This window comes from Rhea americana, unplaced genomic scaffold (assembly GCF_003343005.1).
Source record: "Rhea americana isolate MKP2758 unplaced genomic scaffold, rheAme1 scaffold_0, whole genome shotgun sequence".
NCBI lineage: Eukaryota > Metazoa > Chordata > Aves > Rheiformes > Rheidae > Rhea > Rhea americana.
In genome coordinates this window covers 8,681,885-8,705,170 of record NW_028185037.1, presented here as the reverse complement: position 1 = coordinate 8,705,170, position 23,286 = coordinate 8,681,885, and the positions used below count along the sequence as shown (strand labels likewise).

The 23,286-nt window shown below is 37.0% G+C and overlaps 1 protein-coding gene across 4 annotated transcripts in view; it reads left to right on the top strand.

The window, feature by feature from the left end:
* Nucleotides 1–23,286, top strand: part of CSMD3 (CUB and Sushi multiple domains 3) — a 678,537-nt gene that overhangs the window by 88,365 nt on the left and 566,886 nt on the right. For all 4 annotated transcript variants that reach the window (XM_085321107.1, XM_085320309.1, XM_085319522.1 and 1 more), the window contains exon 3: nt 22,645–22,757. In XM_085321107.1, the coding sequence (XP_085177233.1) occupies nt 22,645–22,757 (113 nt within the window). The remainder of the gene's footprint in view (nt 1–22,644; nt 22,758–23,286) is intronic.

The following is a 23,286-nucleotide window of genomic DNA, read 5'->3' as shown; positions in this document are numbered from 1 at the left end:
GGTAGTTTTCTTCTCTCATCACTTCCAAACTGGCAACTAGAGCAGAAGCTGTGTGAGCTGATTAGGAGCAAATTAAGGATACAGCACTTTGGAAGCTGCTGAGCACTGAGTCATTGTTTTTTATTTTCCAGTTGATTCACAGTGCTCTAACTTTGTCCACTATTTGCATGGAAAGAGAAGACAGGAGAGAATTTCACTGGGGCGTTACAGATCAGTGAACAAAACCAAATTGGATGACTTTCTCCCTTCACACAAAGAAATAGAAAATAAAAAGGTGAAAATGCCAGTTAAAGATCATGGAAGAGAGAGGAAAACAGAACATGAAAAGATCAAAAAAAAATGTAGATGGAAAGACAGAACAATTGCAGTTAAAAAAAGACAAGACAGCAAGGTAAGCAGCCAAGTAAAGTGGAAAATAATGAGACAGAGAAGACAATGAAAGATACAAACAAGAAAATTTAAACTGTGAACAAAAAATAAGTAGGATAAAGGTATAAATGAAATATATGTAAAATGTTGAAAATAGTTTGAACAAGGAGAAAAACACAGCAGTAAATAAAACAAAGCTTCAGATAAAAGAAACAAAGATAATTGAAACGAATGCAGCAGAATGCTATGGTAAATAAATTCAAGATTTTTAGCTCTGAGAGGTGGGTTTTGAACAGATAAGCCATTTAAATAGAAACTATGCTTTTTCAGTCTGGAAATTTTGCTTCATGAACAATTCATATGAAAACAATAAAATGCTTAGCTCTGATTATAAACTTCAAGCTGTGAGAACAGTAGCTCACACCAATTGATCTATATTCTTGGGAATATTTTGGTATGGTGTTGAATTTCTAGATATCCATTGAAAGTGAAAAGTGGAAAGTTAAAAATAATACAAGAAAATACTTGTTCAGACAAGGCACAACTGAATTTATGCAAGGCTTCCTGAATTTATGCTCGTGTTATTGCAAAGAGGGCAAGATCTCAGAAAGAATGGAAAAATATATTAGACATTTACATAGCTGGCAAGGATGTGCCAAATTATATGTTAAAAAAAAAAAAAAAAAAAAAAAAGTAGTGATTATTTGAAGATGGAAGTAACTTTCTTCTAACTGACCTTAGGAAGACACTTCCCCATTATTAGCCTTCCAGGGGATATCTTTCTTTGAAGTAACTGAGCTAGTTTGACTAGTTTGAAGTAGCTGGTGGATATTGGGTTGTCTGGACTGGGCTGTTTGTATGCTTACAACAGTGTGTAACTTCTGGTGTAATTTCAAATAGTAAAATACCAAAGCATAAAAACTCTTTTACAGCCTCAGATAATTAATATCTTCTGGAAAAGCTGGTACTGTCATTATACAAATGAAGAGTACATATACAGGAAGTTTTATGGGGAGATGAATCACAGAATCATAGAATCACAGAATGGGTAAGGTTGGAAGGGACCTCTGGAGATCAGCTAGTCCAACCTCCCTGCTCAAGCAGGGTCACCTAGAGCATGGTAGACAGGGTTGCATTCAGGTGGACCTTGAAGATCTCCACAGAAGGAGACTCCACAGCCTCTCTGGGCAACCTGTGCCAGGGCTCCGTCACTCTCACAGGGAAGAAATTCCCCCTCACGTTCAGAGAAAACTTTCTGTGCTTCAATTTCTGCCCATTGCCTCTTGTCCTGTCACACGGGACAACTGAAAAGAGTTTGTCCCCATCCCCTTGACACCCTCCCTTCAGGTACTTGCACACATTGATAAGATCCCCCCTCAGTCTTCTCTTCCCCAGGCTGAAGAGGCCCAGCTCTCGCAGCCGTTCCTCGTAGGGCAGGTGCTCCAGCCCTCTGATCATCTTTGTAGCCCTTATGATTCCATCTCTGAAATTGGCCTCTGCTAAATATGAGTTAATCATTTTTCTTTACTTTCCTATGGTGTCATAAGATTTGAAGCAGTCTGGAAAGCAAATATATCTTAAGACTCTTTCATTTGGATCTTCATGATCTCTCTAACGCTTTGGAAAACTACCGTACATGTTCTCACCCTGTTCTTACTCCTCAACCCCCATGTAAAACTACTTGTGTTTATAATCCACTCCAGCCATTGCCTTAACTCACCAGAGTCCTTGCTACACACTTCAGTTTTCAGTATCCATACTCCTCCGGTCTTCTGCCCTGCTATTTCTGTCTTGAACTCTGCTTTCCTACGTCCCTCAACCAGCCATTTTTTGCCCATTCCTTTCTGCCCACTTCCACTGTAACATGAACTTATAGTCAACATATTTACAGAACAGAAAACTCCTCTWTGTTTGCCAGCTGTTAATGTTGTCTCTAATTTACCTTGCAGCTGTGGACAAAGGTTGATTTTTGTTGTGGAGACCACTTTCTCATTACAGTACTGCATTCAACCAGCAAGGACAATCTGTGGCCATAAACCCTCCATCTTATTTTTTAGCTGTGAAAGGGAGGAAAGTGGTAGTTCACGATAGTCATCTTGTCCCCCAAATTTGTAGTCTATGGCAAAGACCGTTCTCTTGCCAGGGTGTCTAACTTAGAGCTGCTTACATTGAAGTAGGGCAACTGCTAAACTAAATGTTAAATTCAGCCAGGGCTGTTGTAGTTGACAATACCAATAAACTTACCTCATAATGTCATTAGCTGAATCACAATGTTCCTGGAGCAACCATAAGCTATTACTACTCTCTTTGAATGCTTAGCTCCTACATGAATAGAATATATCTATTGTTTTTGAAAAAAAGCGTGATCATTCTACCTTAACTGATAGGTCAGCAGAAAGTCAGAAGCAGCATATATGTGTGCATGTATGTGTGTGTGTATACATAAACATATTTATAAATGCATATGTACGCAAATATTCAGAAGTGTTGCATTGATTAGATTTAAGTCATGTTTAGGTCACAAGCCTCATGTTCAGATCTTCTCTCTCTATAATATTCTTAAATTTTTATTATGATAGCTTATTACTGAATAGTGGCTCCTATAGATTTCATTACATCACACAGTTTTAAATTAATATTTTATCATGTAAGTATATAATTGAATAACATATAAATGACATATGTTATATATTATAAATAATTATATTTAAAGTCTATTGTATATATTATTTATGTAAGCATAAAATATATTTTATTTTACTAAAATAAATTTTAATGTCAACAATTTACAAGAAACTCCTAAACCTGCTAACGTGGAAGAGTGCCTTCTATTACAAAAAGAGCAAATTCTTCCTAACAGGTACTGGTATTGAAAAATGTATCTCTGAATCTGCTATTAGTTCTTCTTCAGTGACTGCAACACTTCAGGACCTAGATACAGCAACATAGATATCCAAAAGTGTTCTTTTTATTAGTTTAGTCCAAAAAACTCAGTCATGAATGTATACTACTTTCTTATACAATATCAACCAGGTTACATGATTCCAATGAACCTCCATTTTCCCTTTATAAAACACCATTACTACCCATCTACTTTTCAGAGTGGGTTGGAAACTTGACCCGATAAAATATGTACAAAGGACTTTTTTTTTTTTTTTTTTTTTTTGCAGCTAAGTATTGCATCTTTAAAAATATGAAATGAAAATACTGAAAAAGACAATATACAAAACTATATGAAAATAATGAAAATCCAAACCTTCAACAATGTAAATAGAAAAAAAAATACGTAATTTATTCAGAAGTTACTCTGAGGTACAACAAATTCTCTTCTTTTCCTCATAGTTTAAAGTTACTTTCCTTATATCAGTCAGCTCAAATGTGTATGAATAAAATGCAAAAACTGTGCTAGTAGGCCAGGTTTTCACTGAATCTTGCAAGAGGAGAATCCTCATCCCCTTTAGGTCTTTTTTCATACTATACACAAGCAAACTGGTTTTGGACAAATGCTGTTCATTCTTATCTACAGCTTGCAAGAATGTAGTAAAGACATCTACTGCTAAAGCTTGTACATGGTCCTTTCTCCAAATCTCTTTTACAAGGTGATTAAAATTGCTGATGAGCACGGCACTCCTGCACTCTGGAGTAACAAACACCTAGGTACAAAGAGTGTAGCTGACATTTTTGGTTGGAGTATTGGCTGTGGTGAAGAAAGAAGTGAAATGAAAGAGCCCAGTGTGGTGATCTAACTTATAGCATAAAGAACAAGCATAAAAGTGAGGAACGCTGAGAAGTGCTAAGGTATATATGGACAGCCATTATGATATATCTCTTATATCAGTTTCTGGAAGATCAGAAAATTAAGTAAATAGTGACTATGATATGACAGGAATAAGATGAGATGGATGAGTGGAGCAGACCTATGCAAACTCCTCAATGTTCTTCTACATGTGCAAAAGTGGCAAAGTCCTGAGTAAAAGCAGCCTTACTTCTAGGATAATTCTGTCTTGTAAATTCTGGATATACTGTAGTATTTCAATCATCATTTAGAATATAGCTATTGATAAAATTGGAAAAAGTGTTCTACAGTTTGAAGGCAATGGTAACTATGGAAGGATGGAGTTTGAAGTGTGTAACCACTGACATAAGTTTACTTCCATGGTAAAATCAAATTAAGTCAAAGTTTTGGGGTTTTTTTTGAAATTTGAAACTGAAGTTGCTGACAGGTATGTGGAGCTCCAGATGTTGTGGCCCATAGAAGATGGATTTGCTCTGGGGCGCTCCTCAAGAGTTAACAAACCCTGGGAGCATCATGGCCACCAGCACCACCACACTGTGGGGCTGCTGCAGCCTTGGGGCACATCCTCTGATGACCCCTGACTGACAAGTCCAGACGCAGGCRAAGTGACACCGCAGACYGTCACCAYTAGACACCTCGGGCTGTGGAGCTGTACCTGCTAATGGGCACCTTGTTCCCCACGAGCAGGGCTGTGGGCTGAGCACCAGGTGACCTCCTGCTGTGCCCACTGGTATTGACTGGAGCCACACGGCCTTGGTATCGCTGTGGGCTGGCTTTGCTCTCACTGGGTACAAAAGGGAGCCAGCCACATGTGCTTGTTGTGGACTTGGGCTCGTGGTCAGCTGGCCTGTGGATCCAAAGACCCACTCATCAACAGGGACACCCTGATGTCAATGGCGTGCTGAGGAGAAACCAGGAAAGAACTCTCCCAGAAGGGTGGTCCATAAGAGGTGAGAGTTGTCCCTGTACCAAGCACCTGTTGCTTGGGAGTCCGGGAAAATCTATCCCAGAGGGGTGGCCTTGGAGGAAAGGGTGAGAGAGGTCACTGTACAGGGCACCCATGATAGAGCTGTAGAGCTCTGATCTGTAGATATATTTTCAGTTCTATTTCTAGCTTTACTATATGTTTAGCTTTGTTATAACCTCTTATCTTTAATAAAGTCTCTTGCCTGATGAACGATGCTCTCTTGAGTTCAGGACAACTAACTTCAGAATCCAAAGGGATCCGAAGCCCCTCTGGGGCACCTTGCAGTCAGCTCTCTGCTTGCTGCCTTAGGAGCACATATGTAGCATGATACTTGATAATTCAGCTCTATAAATAAAATCCACACGAAAAAGCCTCAATGCCATGCTAGTCAAGGTAGTATTTGACCCTATTGCCATTTGATTATTAATAATTACAAAAATATCCTTTGCCCAGTCCSCATGTGATTGTAAACATGTTGTAGCAGACCATGTGAAAATGAATCATGGCTGTCACAGTTTCTATTAGATTTATTTCCCTTGTAGATTTCAAAAAAATATAAGAAGTAAAAMTAAATTGTAAAATAGAATTGAAAATAATTTCTTCACAATATTATTTTTCACTATCAAACTGCTGACATACCATGTCATTCTTAAGTAGCTATATCCCATATGTATCTTATCCCATACTGTCTAGCCTGATAGGCTTTTGACTTTTGATATAATGAACCTGAGTTACATTTGATACAACTGACTGTCCAATCTTATGTTGAAGATTTAAGAAGTTTGTGTCCATCCTTGTGTTTTGACTAAAGTGGACTTAATCCTACTGTAACTAAGCCTGTAACTGGATGATGATGTCTAGGGAAATTAAAACTGGCTTTTCTCAAAGTGTTATTGGGCTATGTTTTGTTGTTGAGTAGAGCCACCTTAGGTTATCAATCAACATGCTGTAATACTATGTTTCATTATAAAGTTAATCTGAACCAGATTTGTATGGTAGCGGTTCATAACATTGTTTTATGGAGGACAGATTTTGTGACTGACATTCAGCCATGCAGATGCCATTTCAGAAACAGAGTTAGTGTTTTAGAAATAATAATCTTCAACACACAACAAAAATTCATTTATGATGGATTACGTTTTATGTTCTTTTTCATTTTTTATTAAAATTGTGTTTGCTTAGACAAAGTGTTTCTTACAGGCTAGCATTTAGAGAAGCGGTCATTTCCCTGCTATTGAATTTGATTTCATACTTTGTATTAAGTATGTCAGTGGTTTGAACAAGTCATATTTAACATTTTTATAAAACAGTCATTTATCCACCCAAGGATGAATAAAGGGAGAGATGATGCAAATGTTTGAAAGTTCCCATGTCCTGGGGGAATATCCATGAAGAAAATCTTACCTGAGATGATGGTGATGCTCCAAACAGGAAATTGAACTACTAAATTTATCTGTGAGTCTCAGCACATAGTCAGAAATACCTTTCCATGATAGACTTCCATTAGTAATGTTTAGTTAAAATGTTACTTTACAAGTAAAAGCTATATTATATATTGAAATGACAGTCTTTAACAGTGGAATATTACTTACACAGCAGTGTGTCCTTAAAACTGTGTATGTGATACTCATTCTCTGCTACAACAATGGTTCTACTCATTCACTAATGTTTAAAAGTATTAGATAAACATTATCTCCCTTTTTTTGAAGAACAGTACAACATTATACTTTGTCATGCATAGCGTAATGACTTGTAATAAATTGTCAAGGCATATAGAAAATGAACAATGTGTTCTACTTGTATATCTATTGTTGTAATAAGTTGTTGTGTTTTGTTCAAAAACTGTTATTTTTTTGAATGTATATCATACATGTTAGGGAGAAAAAAAACAAAAACAAAGCTGAAGAGCTCTGTACTTTGACACCCTAGCTACAGTTTGTTCCAGAGAGCTGCTGTTTTTCTGCAGTCGTTCACGTATATCAACTTAAAAGCTTGGTCTTTAACCACTAAACAAATGTAGTTCCTCTTTATTTCAATGGGAATGTTTAGATTTGGTTTGGGAGGAACTAATACTGTGACCCAAAGCCCTTGAAAACTGATGGGAAGATGCCCAATGATCCCAGTGAGTTTTGAATTAAATCCATTGCTCAACAGCCAGTGAGAAGCTCTGAATGTAAGGATGCTAAACATACGTAGGAAGCAGTGGAGTTAATGATGCACTTATTTTGCAATTCATTTCACATTTTCATTAATTTTGGAAAGTTTGTTCCTGCATTTAAAAAGTTAAGGGATATTTTCAAAATTTCAGGTCAGAATTTCTGTTATTTTATCCCGAATTTAAATGTTTCGCTATCTTTTGTGTATCCAAACGTTCCTCTCACTGTTCCTATTTTTTTTATGTTTGTTTCAAGGTATAGGAGTTTTCTCAAAAGAGCAGTCAATTAATTTGAAAAATTATACTTAATTATTGAATTTTTTAATTTGAAAATTTTAGCTGTAATGAAGAGATTTTTTTCCCCTAGAGGATCTTTTTCTTTCTATTCTATGGGGATAGAAGAGCCAAAAGGTCACATCCATTTATTTTCAGTGGACAAGGAGAAAGCTTAAAAAAGAAAATCTAGATTTTCCAGGTCAAAATTTTGAATTTATACTTTTCTCTCATGAAAGAGAGTCCTTATTTTCTATTTTAAACTCAAATACGTATTTTCTGAAAAATGCCTTACACCTTTCTGCTAGAAACTACTGTCAAGAACAAATGTATGAAGTTCTCTATGACATTTTAAATATAATGAACAACATAGAATTAAATTCCTATCTGTTATGAGATTGAAAATGAAATGTTTATATTCTATATTCTTACGTAATATATACATTAATTTACAGCCCTTTATTCCTCTGTTTTTCCAAAGATCGTTATAGGCTCTCATCTACGGGTATGATGGGATTAAGAAGTGTCTTAAACTATACAACTTTTTGCCAAAACTGTCTCCCCCAGAATTTTAATTCTGCCTACAGAAAATCTTATCCATTCTTTCTTGACTTTCTTCTCCTCCACCTTGTGTTTGATTTGTGTGTCTCTACTTCCCTCTGTTTTCCAAATTTTCTCTGATCGGAATCATTTTCCATCTAATACAACTGCAAAGATCTATTTCTCCTCCACCTTTACCTCAAGGGCATTTCAGAATGGTTATGCAAAATGGAGAGATTAATTTCTCACTGCAGTGGTCAAAAATAAAATTTTTATACAGACTTCATTCTCCAGTGCAGTGGATTCAAGCTCTGCTGAAGCACCAAACACTCCAGATTGTTCTGTAGAAAGACAGCAATATCCARCATTTGAGGAATGAGACTTTCCCCTGGCATCCTCTGGGCTTCTCTCTCTTTTTGCATGCTCTACTCTCTGCTCCATTTTTCCTTCTAAAGAAAGCTGGCATCTATGAGGAAAGTCACTAGCCTCTGACTTACAGTGCAAGATTTTGGRAAGGAAAAAAAGTATAACAGAATCCACTTTTTTTTTTTTTGAGCTGTACTTAGTGTTGAAGGCTACTGTTCTCCAGCTAATTTAGTTGATCAATGAATAGGATTTATTCTATTTGTTACTCAATAATGACTCTATATTCTAGACTGTGCCTTCTCAATATAAATTCCATAGATCCTGAAATATATGAAGATAGCTTTTCCTCCTTCAGAGGCCTGCTATTATGACTTTATCTCTGTAGCAGAACAGAAATAACATGTGTGGTGATAATGTCACAAGCATTTTGCTCATGGATAAATTCCAAAACTCCACAGAATATTTAATGTAAGTGGAAGCTGCTCTGGAAGTTCCTGGCGCTTAAAGTGGTGATAGGCAAAATATGCCATCTCTCCTTTCCATACTGTGCTATTTTCACACATTAAGGCAAAGTTACAAAAGATAGTTGAGCTGGTCTCAAAGCTCGTTGTCATTAAAAGAAGTAAATTCAAAACCTCTCTTCCACTGAATCTGGCTGCGTGATCCCCTGCCCTCCCTTCCACTGGCTCTGGCAATCTTTAGGGTTCAGCAGAGCAAACCCTTTCACAGAGCAGTGTAGCAGGCACYAGAACTAGTTGCAGGACTGTGTAGGAAAACAAGAAGTGGCCTTCCCTCTTTTGGCACCGGAAAGCACTTAGATCAGCTCAAATGTATGGTGTAATTCCACCCTTAGCCCACACCCAGCTTCCCCAAAAAAAGGAGGTGAATAAGCTATATTGTCCTAATCTTTTAGTTGATACAGGCTAAAAAAGTAATTATCATTATTTTATTCTTATCAACTTAAGGGTCTAGCCTGTTTTTTGAGTYCCCTAACAGTAAAAGGTTTGTTATGCAGACACCTGGACAGGCTGGGGAGTCGGGCAGAGAGGAACCTCATGAGGTTCAACAAGGGCAAGTGCAGGGTCCTGCACCTAAGGAGAAATAATGATAGGCACCAGTACAAGCTGGGGGCTGACCTTCTGGAGAGCAGCTCTGCCGAGAAGGACCTGGGAGTGCTGGTGGATGACARGTTGASCATRAGSCAGCAATGTGCCCTTGTGGCCAAGGCCAATGGTATCGTGGGGTGCATTAGGAAGAGTGTTGCCAGCAGGTCAAGGGAGGATCACCTGATCCTGCTCCTCTACTCAGCCCTGGGGAGGCCTCATCTCAAGTCCTGTGTCCAGTTCTGGGCTCCCCACTACRGGAGAGACATGGAGCTACTGGAGAGAGTCYAGCGTAGGGCTAAGGAGATGATCAGAGGGCTGGAGCASCTGCCCTATCAGGAACGGCTGYGAGAGCTGGGCCTCTTCAGCCTGGGGAAGAGAAGACTGAGGGGGGATCTGATTAATGTGTACAAGTACCTGAAGGGAGGGTGTCAAGGRGAYGGGGACAAACTCTTTTCRGTYGYBCYRYGKGAYAGGRCAAGAGGCAATGGGCAGAAATTGAAGCACAGGAAGTTCTGCCTGASCGTGAGGGGGAATTTCTTCCCTGTGAGTGTGACTGAGCCCTGGCACAGGTTGCCCAGAGAGGCTGTGGCRTCTCCTTCTGTGGAGCTATTCAAGGCCCACCTGGATGCAGTCGTGTCTAACATGATCTAGGTGACCTTGCTGAGAAGGAAGGTTGGACTGRATGATCTCCAGAGGTCCCTTCCAACCTTACTGATTCTATGATTCTATGCTTTATTCTGGTCAGTTTTTCTATTCAAGAAGTCAGCAAATTCAGCCCCCAGAGATTTTTAAAGAATGTTTTGTATGGTAGTGAGTTATCTGATTCTTCTTACTTAATTTTTGAAGTTTTTCTTGTTATTTTTGAATATGCAAAATTTTAAAATAAACTGTCTTTTATAGGAAAGATAATTATTTTAAAGTTCTATTTAATTTTTGATGCTAAAAAATGTATAGTTACAAAAGATTCACATTGACAAAGGAAGTTAACAGTTTTTAGAAACGTATTTTATAAAGAATATAATGATCATGCCAGAACCTGATGAGTAATTTGCTGTTTAGTTCAAAGCAGCTGTTCAATTAAAAATGTTCACCCTTGACCTATGATCATTATTATAAAATAATAGATTGCATGAACAATTTTGCATTTTGACAGAGAAGAATTATCATTTGCCTATTCCTTGTTTTGTTAGTGAATTATTGAATAAAGAGTAGGATATTTACTAACCTTTTTAATGAGAGAAAAATTTGATTTCAGTCAGCCACTTCTGTTCAATCTTGTTTTCTTTGCTGTATAGGCTGTTAAGACAAATGTATTTACTTATTTTAAGCTGATTGAACAGGCATATAATAAGTGTAGGAGTGAGTCAGCACTAGAACTATTTTAAAGACATTTTTACATTCCTTACTTTGCTTCTCATCCTATGAGACAGTAACTTGTTTCCTTAGAAGGAAAGATGGAAGACCTAGTGTCCATTTAATTTAACAAGTAACATTGCAGATCAGACATGTAGTGCTCACAGTTACAGTGTAACAACTTTAATAACTTCTCAAGATGTAAATGTGCATATCCATATACACATCCGAAAGCTTAATGATTAATTATATTCAAAATGAGTTGTCTGTTACTGAGTGTTTTCGCTTTCCAATAACTGTTTCTGAGATTTCAATAATTTTATTCTGAACTGGAGTGTACAAAAGAACAATAAAAGTTTACATAGGAATAAAAGCAGAAAGAAAGGAAGGCAGGAGAGAGAGACTTCAAAGTCAACATTATCAATGGGTAGGGGGTACAATTAGAGCGTGTATTATGGAAATATGTGTTCTTGTTTAAATCTCTTCAAAGGACACATGTTGTACTGTCTGATCTTTGATTTCACGTACTGTATCTCATGCTGTTAATGGACTTGGCTTTATAATCAGCCATCACACAAAATTTCTTGTATGAGAAGATAATTGAATATACTGTTCACATGGAAGTTTGTACTAAGCTTCAGTTTAACTCACTAGCTATGAATTGATTTATTTCTTGAATCATGAGATTTTTATAATCCCTCTAAAACTTTGGCAAGTCTTTCAGTGATCTACTGCTATAACTCTGGACTTACTTATTAGTCACATTCCAGTCCATTCTGGAAGCTTTCTAAAGTCTTGGATTAATATAAGAATTAGTTTAACTAAGTAATTGAACTGCATTGTCTGAAGAAATAATTCATCTTTTCAATTTTGATTTGCCAATCTTTAATTTCATAGAATGTCTCTTTATTATCCTGAAAGGATGAATAGCTTTTCTTTAAATTAAAATAGTTCTTTTCTAATAAAGTTTATCAGAACACTAGCAAAAAAGAGCATGATCTTTGACTTATCTGAGAACTATATAAAATATAGGAAAAGGTTTGAAGTAGGAAGGATTTGGAAGGGGTATATTACAACTTTAGACATAGTACAGGTTAAGTAAGAAAATAGTGAGGTGGATTGAAAACTAGCTGAACTGCAAGCAACAGAGAATTGTGATCAACAGCATGAAGTCCATCTACAGCCCAGTTACTAATGGAGTGCCCAAGGGGTCAATACTGGGCCAATACTGTTTAAGATCTTCCTTAATGACTTGCATGATGGGGCAGAGAAGTCTGCAGATGATACAAAACTTAAATGAGTGGTTGATATACTAAAGGGTGGTGCTGCAATTCAGAAGTCAACAGGCTGGAGAAATGGGCCTACATGAACCTCATGAAGTTCACCTAAGGGATATGTGAAGTCCTGCATCTGGGAAGGTATAACCTTATGTATTAGTACAGGCTGACTGTCAATCAGCTGGAGAGCAGCTTTGCAGAGAAGGACCTGAGGGCTCTGGTGGACAAAATTTGGACRTGAGCTAGAAATGTACCTTTGTGGAAAATAACGCCAAGAGTATCCTTTGCTGCGCTGGTCAGAGTACTAGTGAGACCCATGCGGAGCTCTGGGTCCAGTCCTGGTCTTCCCAGAACAAGAGAGACGTGAACATAGCAAAGTGAGTCCACTGAAGGGCCATGAAGATGATTAAAGGACTGGAGCATCTGTCATACAAGGAGAAGCTGAGAGAGCTGTAACTGTTCAGCCTGGAGAAGAGAAGGGTCAGAGGGATCTTATCAGTGTTTTAAATACCTTATTACAGGGAGTAAAGAAGACAATCAGATTCTTCTCAGGAGTGACCAGCAGTAGGGCACAAGTTGAGACAAAAGAAATTCCATCCAAACAATTTTTTTTTAATTCATTGTGAGAGTGGTCAGGCAGTGGAACAGGTTGCTCAGAGAAATCGTGGAGTCTCCATCCTTGGAAACATGCAAAATTCAACTGGACATGGTCCTAAGCAACCTGCTGTAGCTAACCTTGTTTGAGCAAGAGGGCTGGACCAGATGATCTCCAGCGGTCCTTTCCAACCCCAACCATTCTGTGAGAACAGCACTGTGGGTTGTTAAGGTCAATATTAGGCATATTAAGATTTTAAGGTTCCTTTCTCAAGTGGTATTTCAAATCGCTTAGGCATGTTACTTAGATCAAGTGAAAGAGGTAGTAATCACTTAGAGGAATCTGAATCTGACCAATACAGCGCAGTATTTCTGATGAGTCAAGCATGGGATCAAGTTGCCCAGAGGCTGGTTTATCTTCTTCCTATGAGGTCTGCAAGACTCAGACAGACAAAGGTCTAAGCAACCTGGTCTGATCTCACAGCTGAGCTTAATTGGAGGCTGGACCTCCTGAGGCATTCTGAGGTCCTTTCCACATTATTCTGTGATAATCCACCACTTTAATTTTTTAAACATATTTCTTTCTTTGAATTTCTCTCCTAGTTTTCATGTTTAAGATTACCATTTAGGATTGACTGCTATCACTGACTACTATTCAGTTTCCAGTGCTCTTGGTACTTTCTACTGGTAGATGCTCAATTTGCTACTCAGAGATCTGAGGCACTTACCTGCATGATGAATTATTATGGAAGACATACAAGAAAGAAGGTCACAAACAGAGATAAAGGGAAACAGATGCTAGCTTTGCAATGTCATGAAAAAGGGCAACCAGAAATATGTCAGTGATGAAATAAATAACTTCAATTTGGCAGTCAGATKCTGGGATGTCAAACTGGATACACTGTTTGACCTTTTAAAATACATACTTTATCAAGTAATCATAACTTCTATTTGATATCTCAGTAATAAGAACAAGAAAATGCTATGGTTTGCACCAGTCAGGCAGCTATGGTCCTCAGAACCAAATATTTGATGTATATCAGAAGACAGAAATAAAATTGACCCAGGACAAGAATACTGAACACTTCTCTTATTTCAGTCAACCAGATGCAAGTTTTCTCTGATCACAGAAAATGTAGTATAAAACTATGGCTGGGAAAAGCATGTTTTTATCTTAGAAAATGCAAATAAACAATCTCTTTTACTGAGGGCATGTAGAATGCTTTTTCTACAATCAGGGATAGTGGGAGTTTGGCAGGCAAAAGACCTGATTTCTCTAAACCTGAAATTGAATGGGTATAACACGAGGCTAGTCAGATGTAAATCTAATCATCCGCTACTTCTGCAATGAGTAGAAGTGATACACACACACTCCACCAATTAATAAAGTCATTAACGTGTAGTCCAAAAAGACCAAGCCCCGGGAGTACATTACTAAGTTTAAGCTATATTTATTTAGTAAGCACTAAATTCTAGTGTCTTCATAAATAATATGTTTAAYGCTGGACATAAGAGCAAATAACACAGTTGGTAGCAGGACTGTATTCAGTTTAATTGGAGAAACCCACCGGTTTGGCAGTTTAATTTAGTTGTTTATGTACTATGGTTTCTAGGAATAATATTCACTGAAGACTGTGTAGTTGCACATGTATCACTGAGACAAGATGTTAGTTTGCTGAATTTCATAATGGAATAAGAGTTACATTAATATTATAAAGTCAGAAGTTATATATTTTACCTGTGCTTTGAATATATCAGATATTTAAATTTCCTGAAAATAGCTAAATATGAATACCATTCTCACAGTCTTCAGAAAGTTTGTCTTTAAATGTGGGGGAGAGTCTCAGTGAAGAATGAAAACATATTCACTTTGTCTGCTTTCATTTTATATTTGGCATCTTGCCATTTTTTCCAGAGATTCATCTTCTCCATTTTAAGTGAAGAATAAACAATTCTTTGGTGATCAAACTAAAAGTGAGGATGGATGGCCTTTCACACTCTCTTTTTAATTCTACAGTCAAAGTTTTAACATGCTGCCATGTGGAGACTTATTGTTTTATACTTTTGGCACTATGTTAACAAATTAGGGACAAATATTTTTTACGCCTTTCAAATCAGCCCAGAATTTTTCCTATTGTAAAATTCTTGTGAACTAATCAAAAGCTTTCTGAGATTAAGTGAAAGATTACCACTRATTTCAATGGTCTTCTGCTGAATCTCACTTTATACTATCTAACCTAAACTGAAATTTCTGTGATAACCTGTATTTTCTTTAGAAATCAGTAATAGAATGTAGAAAAGCTAAAATTCTGTTAATTTGGAAAAAAAGTAATTTTAAAATAATGATGTATTTAGAAAGGTAATAAACCTTTGCCAAACAGCAATTATCTAAGATTTAAAGGCGATGAGGATATGCTGTCAGCTTATTTATCACATTAAAATCTTAAGTCWACAGTTTATCTAGAAGCATTTTTGTATGACATATCAAGACTGCTTCTCATCATTTTAGCTTTGGAGTTACGAAAAGACTGCTCTAATTTGATCTTATGGTTGGGAGCACATCATACCTTAAGGGCTTGTGAGTTTAAGGTCCAGCATGCAACTAATAGTTCCCCTGATATGTGATTACATATTTATCCCAAAGACCACAGTAAAAGTAGAAAACAAATGATTGATGAAACTTCAGAATTTCCAGTCAGAACCTTAAAACCTGCAGGATCATCAGTCTAAGGTAACTTGTCATTTCAAAAAGACTATAGATGATAAAAAAGAGAGTGAGAGAAAATGTAATTATTCTTTGAGTAATATTCTTATGGTTGTTGAAAATCTAGTTAATGAAAGGAAGGCAGACAGAGATTCAACTGCTTTACTACTGAATGGACATTTTTCTGATCTACACCACATACAGAAATATAGTAACTCATGGGAAGAAGAGGCACAGAGATTCCTCCAGGAAAGGTTTCTGCAAATGGAATGTTAAAAAGTAACTATGCAAAAATTTTCAATCACTGGTATATACAAAAATTATTTCTWCAAATTTTTCCTGAAGATTCAAATATAATTAACACTTCTTAAAATGTATTTACTATATTTCAGATACAGTGAATAGAATATTTAGAAGTTCTTGTGGACATTGACAGAGCTTTGTTGCAAATCGTAGTTTTACCCTCTCCACTACTAAACAAGTATATAAGGATGGATTAAAAGAATTTCCCTACATATGATGCAGATTCTTTCAAAACCAGTCTCAGCTGAATACAKATACCCTTTAGTCACTTCATTTGTACATCAGGAAATTTTTGTGCACCTGCATCCTGAGTGCTTTGAGACATACGAGGACTCAAATCAAAGGGATTTTATTTTATCCAAATACTTCTGTAGGTATTCCAAATCTTAGAAACCACCCTCGACAAGTGGGACAAAACAGATATTTTATGAGCACAGGCCTCAGCAGGGTAGCCCATTCCTTTTCATTTAATTTACTGTTTCTGTGAAATTCTCCCTATTTTTTCTGAAGTAAATTCACAAATGATACGATGAGAAAAATGGGTTTTTTTGAAATTTTACAGTGAAATTTTCCATCTTTGCTTTGAGTTGATTTTATCTTTCATTTAGCAGGCTCCTTACAGTTTGAAACTGTGTGTGTACATATATGTTGACAACTTTCTACAACTTTTTCTAATGCTTTATAAGTATTTGAATCTCTTTAGTATTGTAAAGGAAGAAGCTATTTTCATCTTTCCATGCAAGATGGTATGGGCCACTGATTYAAGGTTTAGCATAATAAATATCTTTCACAGATGTCAGTTTCTATGACACACAAACCAGGATTGTTGATCTGATTAAAGTCTAATCAAAATATAACTATTATTAYTATTTCTTCATGTGATATTTCRTCTTTAATTTCACCYGGTATATGACTTGAGTTTCAGAATTTCTATAGACAGTATGTTTCTCTAGAAAACTGTATAATCTTTATAATGTAGAAGAGCTAAATGAATAAAATGGTCTCTCAGCCTTTTCCTGTATTCCCAGATTAGTCCTTTCTCTTTGGTTATCCACTAGCTAATTTCACATTTCGTTTGCTACTTCAAAGTCTACTAGATGGCCGCGTAGTGTGTCTCCTACCCAAGGGGATAAGGTGCCAAACAAGCTGAGAAGGCACCAGCAGGAACTAAGCAAAAGTCTATGCTATTATGCATGAATTTGCAGTCTATACATTTACAAACTTGCATCTCTGTCAGATGTAGAATAGCGCTCTAGTGAATTGCAACATCTTAATTAAAAGATTAGCAGTTCTAGCAGTTAAGGGCTAGAATTAAGTACCACTCAAAATGAGACTTTTTGTTAGAACAGAGTCAGAAATAAGTATTTTTTCTTCTCAGACTTCTGTAGTCATTAGCTTTTAGTTCCTATGACTTCTTGCCACAGGAGCCAGTACCGGCTGATTACGAGATCTCTCTATATATTTGAGGGAACAGTAAATGAACCAATCCCAAGAGCAGAAAGGGACAGAGGATAAGGACTGGATGAAAGATAATCCCATACAAATTAAAAAATAAATTGCCAATTTGTCCTAGTGAGAATTTCTTATGCAAAAGTGGTAGAATATTAAGGCATCGTTTAAGTACCTGACATAACATGCAGAGTACTTCTAGCATCCCCGAGGTATCCCGCCTGGCCTCCAGCTCTCTCAGCGTGAGTCTCCTGTAGGTTCAATGTCACATCCAGAAGCTCTATGCAGATGTCTCTGATACCTCTGGGTACACAAACTGGCAGTAGACAGACACCTGAATCTCTCCATTAGGCACTATAAATTTGAAAAAAAAGAAATGATGCAAATGGAATATGATATACAAGCAGAATGCAAGAGAAAATTGCCTCAGCTACTATGAGGAATACAAATTTTAAGTGTATTTTAAGCCATCTGATACTGGCTTGAGAGGACAACTGCTTATTTTTCACAGGTGTCCTACCTTGAGATTTATTTTTACCAGTGTATTCTCTTTAAGTAAGTTAGCCATTTAGTAGTGACTGGGCTGAGTAAGTGACAAGCAGAGCTATGCACGTTATGTGAGATCTTGCAAGCACTTTGTTGCTGACCTGACATCTCTCTCATTCAGTTATTATRTACTTACTATGTTTCATTTTCAATACCAAGAAAGCTATTCTAGTTAACAATTTTGTCTTTTCTGTGGTGTTTCACATACAAATGAGAATTAAAGCTCTGAGGCCGCTCTACTGTAGTACATAACAAATAATATTCAAGTTGTCACGTTAATAGGTTACTTCCACTGTCTGAGCAAATTATGCCACATTTCCTTCTGAAATTATATTATAGAAGTATATTATCATCCTTTTATTTATTAAAAATTATCATTATTTTTGAATCTATTAAACCACAAGTATAAAGCTAGTGTTTTCATATGATTTTAGACTTAGCAAGAGAACTAGAGAAACAAGCTGCAGCTTTCAGAGTAGATGCGGCATAATGGTGATTATAAAAGGCATACTGCTGAAAGATAAATGGTATCAAACAGCTCTAATCACGATCTGCTTTGCACAAGGAGCTGAAATGCAAGCCACACTGGTAACATATTTGTTCATTTTAAAAATTCCCTACCCATCTAAGTTGTGCATATGTATTACTCATAAAGTTTAATAATTTGGGACAAATACTCTGTTTTTTTTTTGCTGTTATCTGAAATCATTGCATAGGTAAACAGATACTAGCTGAATCTGCAGTGTGGAAATTAAAGTTTCATTTGAATTATTGGCTTGGTTTTATGTTAGGTTGACTTACTTCCAAGTGGTGATACTCAACAATAAGTGTATTTATTGATTTATGAAAAAGTTAATTGGAAAAGTACACTGATATTGACTTGTATATGCCTATTTGGGAGAGGTAAGCATTCTATTTTTTTTTGAACAAAAATATATTCTTGCAGCCACATGGGGAAAAAAATCATTTACTAAATCCTAAATATTCTGCAAATAATTCTCTATCTTTGTGTATTAATATAAATTATTTAATCATTTTTTATGATATTTTTCACTACATATAAACAGCAAAACCAAGGATGACGGGTTTGGATACCCACAGTGATCACCTGATGCATATATATATTATAGATATATATACCCCTTGAAGTAGCACTGCTACTTTTTTTCATATTTTTCCATTTTTGGTCATTATATTGTGACTAGTATTACCTTATCACTTGGCTCTCATACCTGTCATCATTGTCACCAAAAATGGTGTACTTGTCATTGCCATTGTAATGTATTTTAACAATGGTTTCAATAAAGGCACAGGAAAATGAAAGAATAAGTAATTCCTGGCAGAAAAGAGATACGATTTTTTGCGAAGTAATTGTTTAATGAAAAACAGTACTTCTCTCATCAAATTGGAGTATCTGTTAAGAACTCAGAGTAGTCAGTCATCAGAGAAGAAGCTAAAACTTTGTATGATAGCCACAGCAAATGGACCTTAGTGTAAATTCACTGTGCAGAACTCATCTAAAGATCTCTTAACATTAAAAATAAATCACAGTGTTAATATTTAGTGTGTATTTTGTGAAAAATTTTCAGGAAATCATATCCTGACCTTTAGAATTCCGAACAGCTCATGACTTTTAGTCTTTTCTTCRGGTGAGACTAGAAATACTGATAATGACAGGATTTGACATGTTAGTTTCTGGAACAAGACTGAGACCGAACTTCTGTACAAAGAGTAGAATATGTACTGAAGAGCTATTAAAAAACATTGGTGATTGTACTACTTATATCACAATAAAATTAAAAAAATCTTATRTTTTTGTGAATTCTATTTAATATGCTACTGTTTTACAGTGGGCATTTAACACAGTAATGAGGGGTTTGGGGATTGTGTGTGCATGTGCACTAAATTTTATATTTCATTTTTAATAGTAAATCAAAACACAACCATATGTGTACATAGAGAAGGGCAATGGGAAATTTATTCTAATAACAAAAAGGGAAAAAGTAAATCAACAACATGCACTAAGTCTGAAGTTAGGGGTACTTTGAGCAGCAGGTTGGATTAGATGACTTCTACAGATTCCTTCTTCCTCAATTTTTTCTGTGGTTCTAAATTCAAAACATTGGATAAAAATATGACTCAACTACAAACACATGAAAACAATTAAATGTTAAACATTAACAAAATAAATGATTAACACACTTTGATATATAGCTAAACATATAAGTAGATGGCATGTACATATCTATTGTTAGTAGTTTTCTTGGAACTGTGACAGTTCTCTACCCCTAAACTCCACCAGCTGCTCAAAGGCCTTCATACACATCTAATGAAGATRTATATGTGACCTTATCCATCATAGGAGTGAATTCACAGAAGGAAAACTCTTGGATAGTTTGAACTACATCATGCTGAGCAATTCCACCTTTCAATCAGAACTGTAGGAGATGTAAGGAACAATCTAGAGAGCATTTTTGAAATTTTTTTTAGTACATAGCAAGTGATGCATCAGGTGAAGATGACGTCTGGGTTTTTTCAAGGGTGCACTATATATAGAGTACTGCCTGGAAGAAGCCATTATATTCTTACTTAACTGAAAAGAACAACATCTAAGTGAAACATTGTAAGTGCACAACATGCACAAATGAAAACAGGTCATATTTTTGACTGATGAGTAGTACAGTTTTTGTTGCTACGGGATGACCCTTGATGAGGTTATTCTCCTAGAAGATCTTATCATAGTTATTTAGAGAATATACGTGCTGCTATATGTAGGGCAAAAGTAAAGAATATGTAGAGCTAAGTATCATATCAGTAGTGCTGTGAGTACACAAAATTGTCCTTACATCAGCATCTTAAACACACTGTTTTTCGTTAAAAATAAAATAAAATAAAAAGAACCCTCAACCCCCCAGCAACATTGTAATTCCTTTCAAGAGAGCTTTCTTCATGGATGTCTRATTATACAACAGTGCTCTTTGGGATTTCTCTTTGAGTTAAAAACAGAAATATCTTCTCTGAGGCTACAGTACATACTTTAAATAATCTTAAATCCCTTTATTGAAGTGAACCATGGTCCCTTTTCTATCATCATATTGCTGCATAAAATTCATCCACTACAAATTTTAACAAAAGTCTCTATAATATATATAAAATGATAAAAGATACATACCTCTAAGTAGTGTAAATTGACTGTTTTTTTTTTTCATTCTGGATGTCATATATTTTCCATTCTTTTTCATTCTTTTTTCATTCTGGATGTCATCTCCAGACATAAGGAGGAAAAGAAGGTGATCAGGAGTAGCCAGCATGGATTCACCAAGGGGAAATCCTGCTGGACCAAYCTGATAGCCTTCTATAATGGCATGACTGGCTGGGTAGATGAGAGGAAAGCAGTGGACATTGTGTCCCTTGACTTCAGCAAGGCTTTTGACACTGTTTCCCAGAACATCCTCCTAGACAAGCTCAGGAAGTGTGGGTTAGACAAGTGGACAGTGAGGTGGATTGGTTGAAAGGCAGAGGTCAGAGGGTCATCATCAGTGGCATCGAGTCCAGTTGGAGGCCTGTGGCTAGTGGTGTCCCCCAGGGCTCAGTCCTTGGTCCCATCCTGTTCAACTTTTTCATGAATGACCTGGATGAAGGGACAGAGTGCCTCCGCAGCAAGTTTGCTGATCATACCAAGCTGGGAGGAGTGGCACCTGAGGGCTGTGCTGCCTTTCAGAGAGATCTGGAGAGGCTGGAGAGTTGGTTGGAGAGGAACCTBCTGAGGTTCAACAAGGGCAAGTGCAGAGTGCTGCACCTAGGGAAAAATAACCCTAGGCACCAGGACAAGCTGTGGGCCGACCTTCTGGAGAGCAGCTCTGCCGAGAAGAACCTGGGAGTGCTGGTGAATGACAAGTTGAGCATAAGCCAGCAATGTGCCCTTGTGGCCAAGAAGGCCAATGGTCTCCTGGGCTGCATTGGGAAGAGTGTTGCCAGCAGGTCAACGAAGGTGATCCTGCTCCTCTACTCAGTCCTGGGGAGGCCTCATCTCAAGTCCTGTGTCCAGTTCTGGGCTCCCCACTACAGGAGAGACATGGAGCTACTGGAGAGAGTCCAGAGTAGGGCTAAGGAGATGATCAGGGGGCTGGAGCATCTGCCCTATCAGGAACGGCTGCGAGAGCTGGGCCTCTTCAGCCTGGGGAAGAGAAGACTGAGGGGGGATCTTATCAATGTGTACAAGTACCTGAAGGGAGGGTGTCAAGGAGATGGGGACAAACTCTTTTCAGTTGTCCCATGTGACAGGACAGGAGGCAATGGGCAGAAATTGAAGCACAGGCAGTTCTTCCTGAGCGTGAGGGGGAATTTCTTCCCTGTGAGAGTGACGGAGCCCTGGCACAGGTTGCCCAGAGAGGCTGTGGCGTCTCCTTCTGTGGAGCTATTCAAAGCCCGCCTGGATGCAGTCATGTCTACCATGCTCTAGGTGACCCTGCTGAGAAGGAAGGTTGGACTAGCTGATCTCCAGAGGTCCCTTCCAACCTTACTGATTCTATGATTCATTCACTGATAATCTGGATGATTTTTAAGACTCAGTTTAAATAGTTTACTATCAATTTACTATTTTACTATTTATTCAAACAGAGTTTTTCTCCAGCCAAGGTACCTTGCCTGGTTCAGTGTCCATGATGRACAATGTAATTTTGTATTGATTTCTTAAGATAAAAAGAACTTTTTCTTAAGTAATATAAACTATATACTTTTAAGTCAATTGCCCTAGTCATGATAAAATATTGTTTAGAATAGTAACCTGTAACACAGACTTATTTTTCAGACTATTAACCACGAGGTGTRCTTTTCTTGTTTTTAGGTTAACTGGATTTCATCTTCCTCCACCTGTGACAAGTACAAAATCTGTATTTTCATTGCGCTTGACAAGTGACTTTGCAGTTAGTGCTCATGGGTTTAAAGTTTACTATGAAGGTAAGAGACACTTATCAAAAGAATTTGGATTTTTTTCACCTAATGTCTGTACATAATGAAAATTCAATGTCCTRGCTGTGTGGGCATATTTACAACCTTGTACAAGTTACAATGTTTGCTTTGCAAGCTGACTTTCAGATGCATAGATTCTCCCTGCTGAAACGAAAAACGTAAAACTCTGTAACCCCATCCAGAACCAAATGTTTTGTGATTTGTACTTTGATAATGCCAAATTCTACAAATTCTGAAACAAAATCATAATATGTCTAGTCCTTCTAAAGTATGCTTATCCACATTAATACCAAGACATTGCTAGATTTCAGTACATAGTCAAATTTGTATCTGCAAGTTTTCTCAACCTGTGGGTCAGTGTTCTTCTTGAAGTTTTTRTAGGAGAAATGCTGACTCTGATCTCTGAGCTACTGTAAACTACTTCCCTACTGCAATTTTCARAACTGTCTACAATATTCAAATAGACATTAAAATAAATGAGCTGGTACATGTATTTCTGAAATCTGGAGGTTCATAG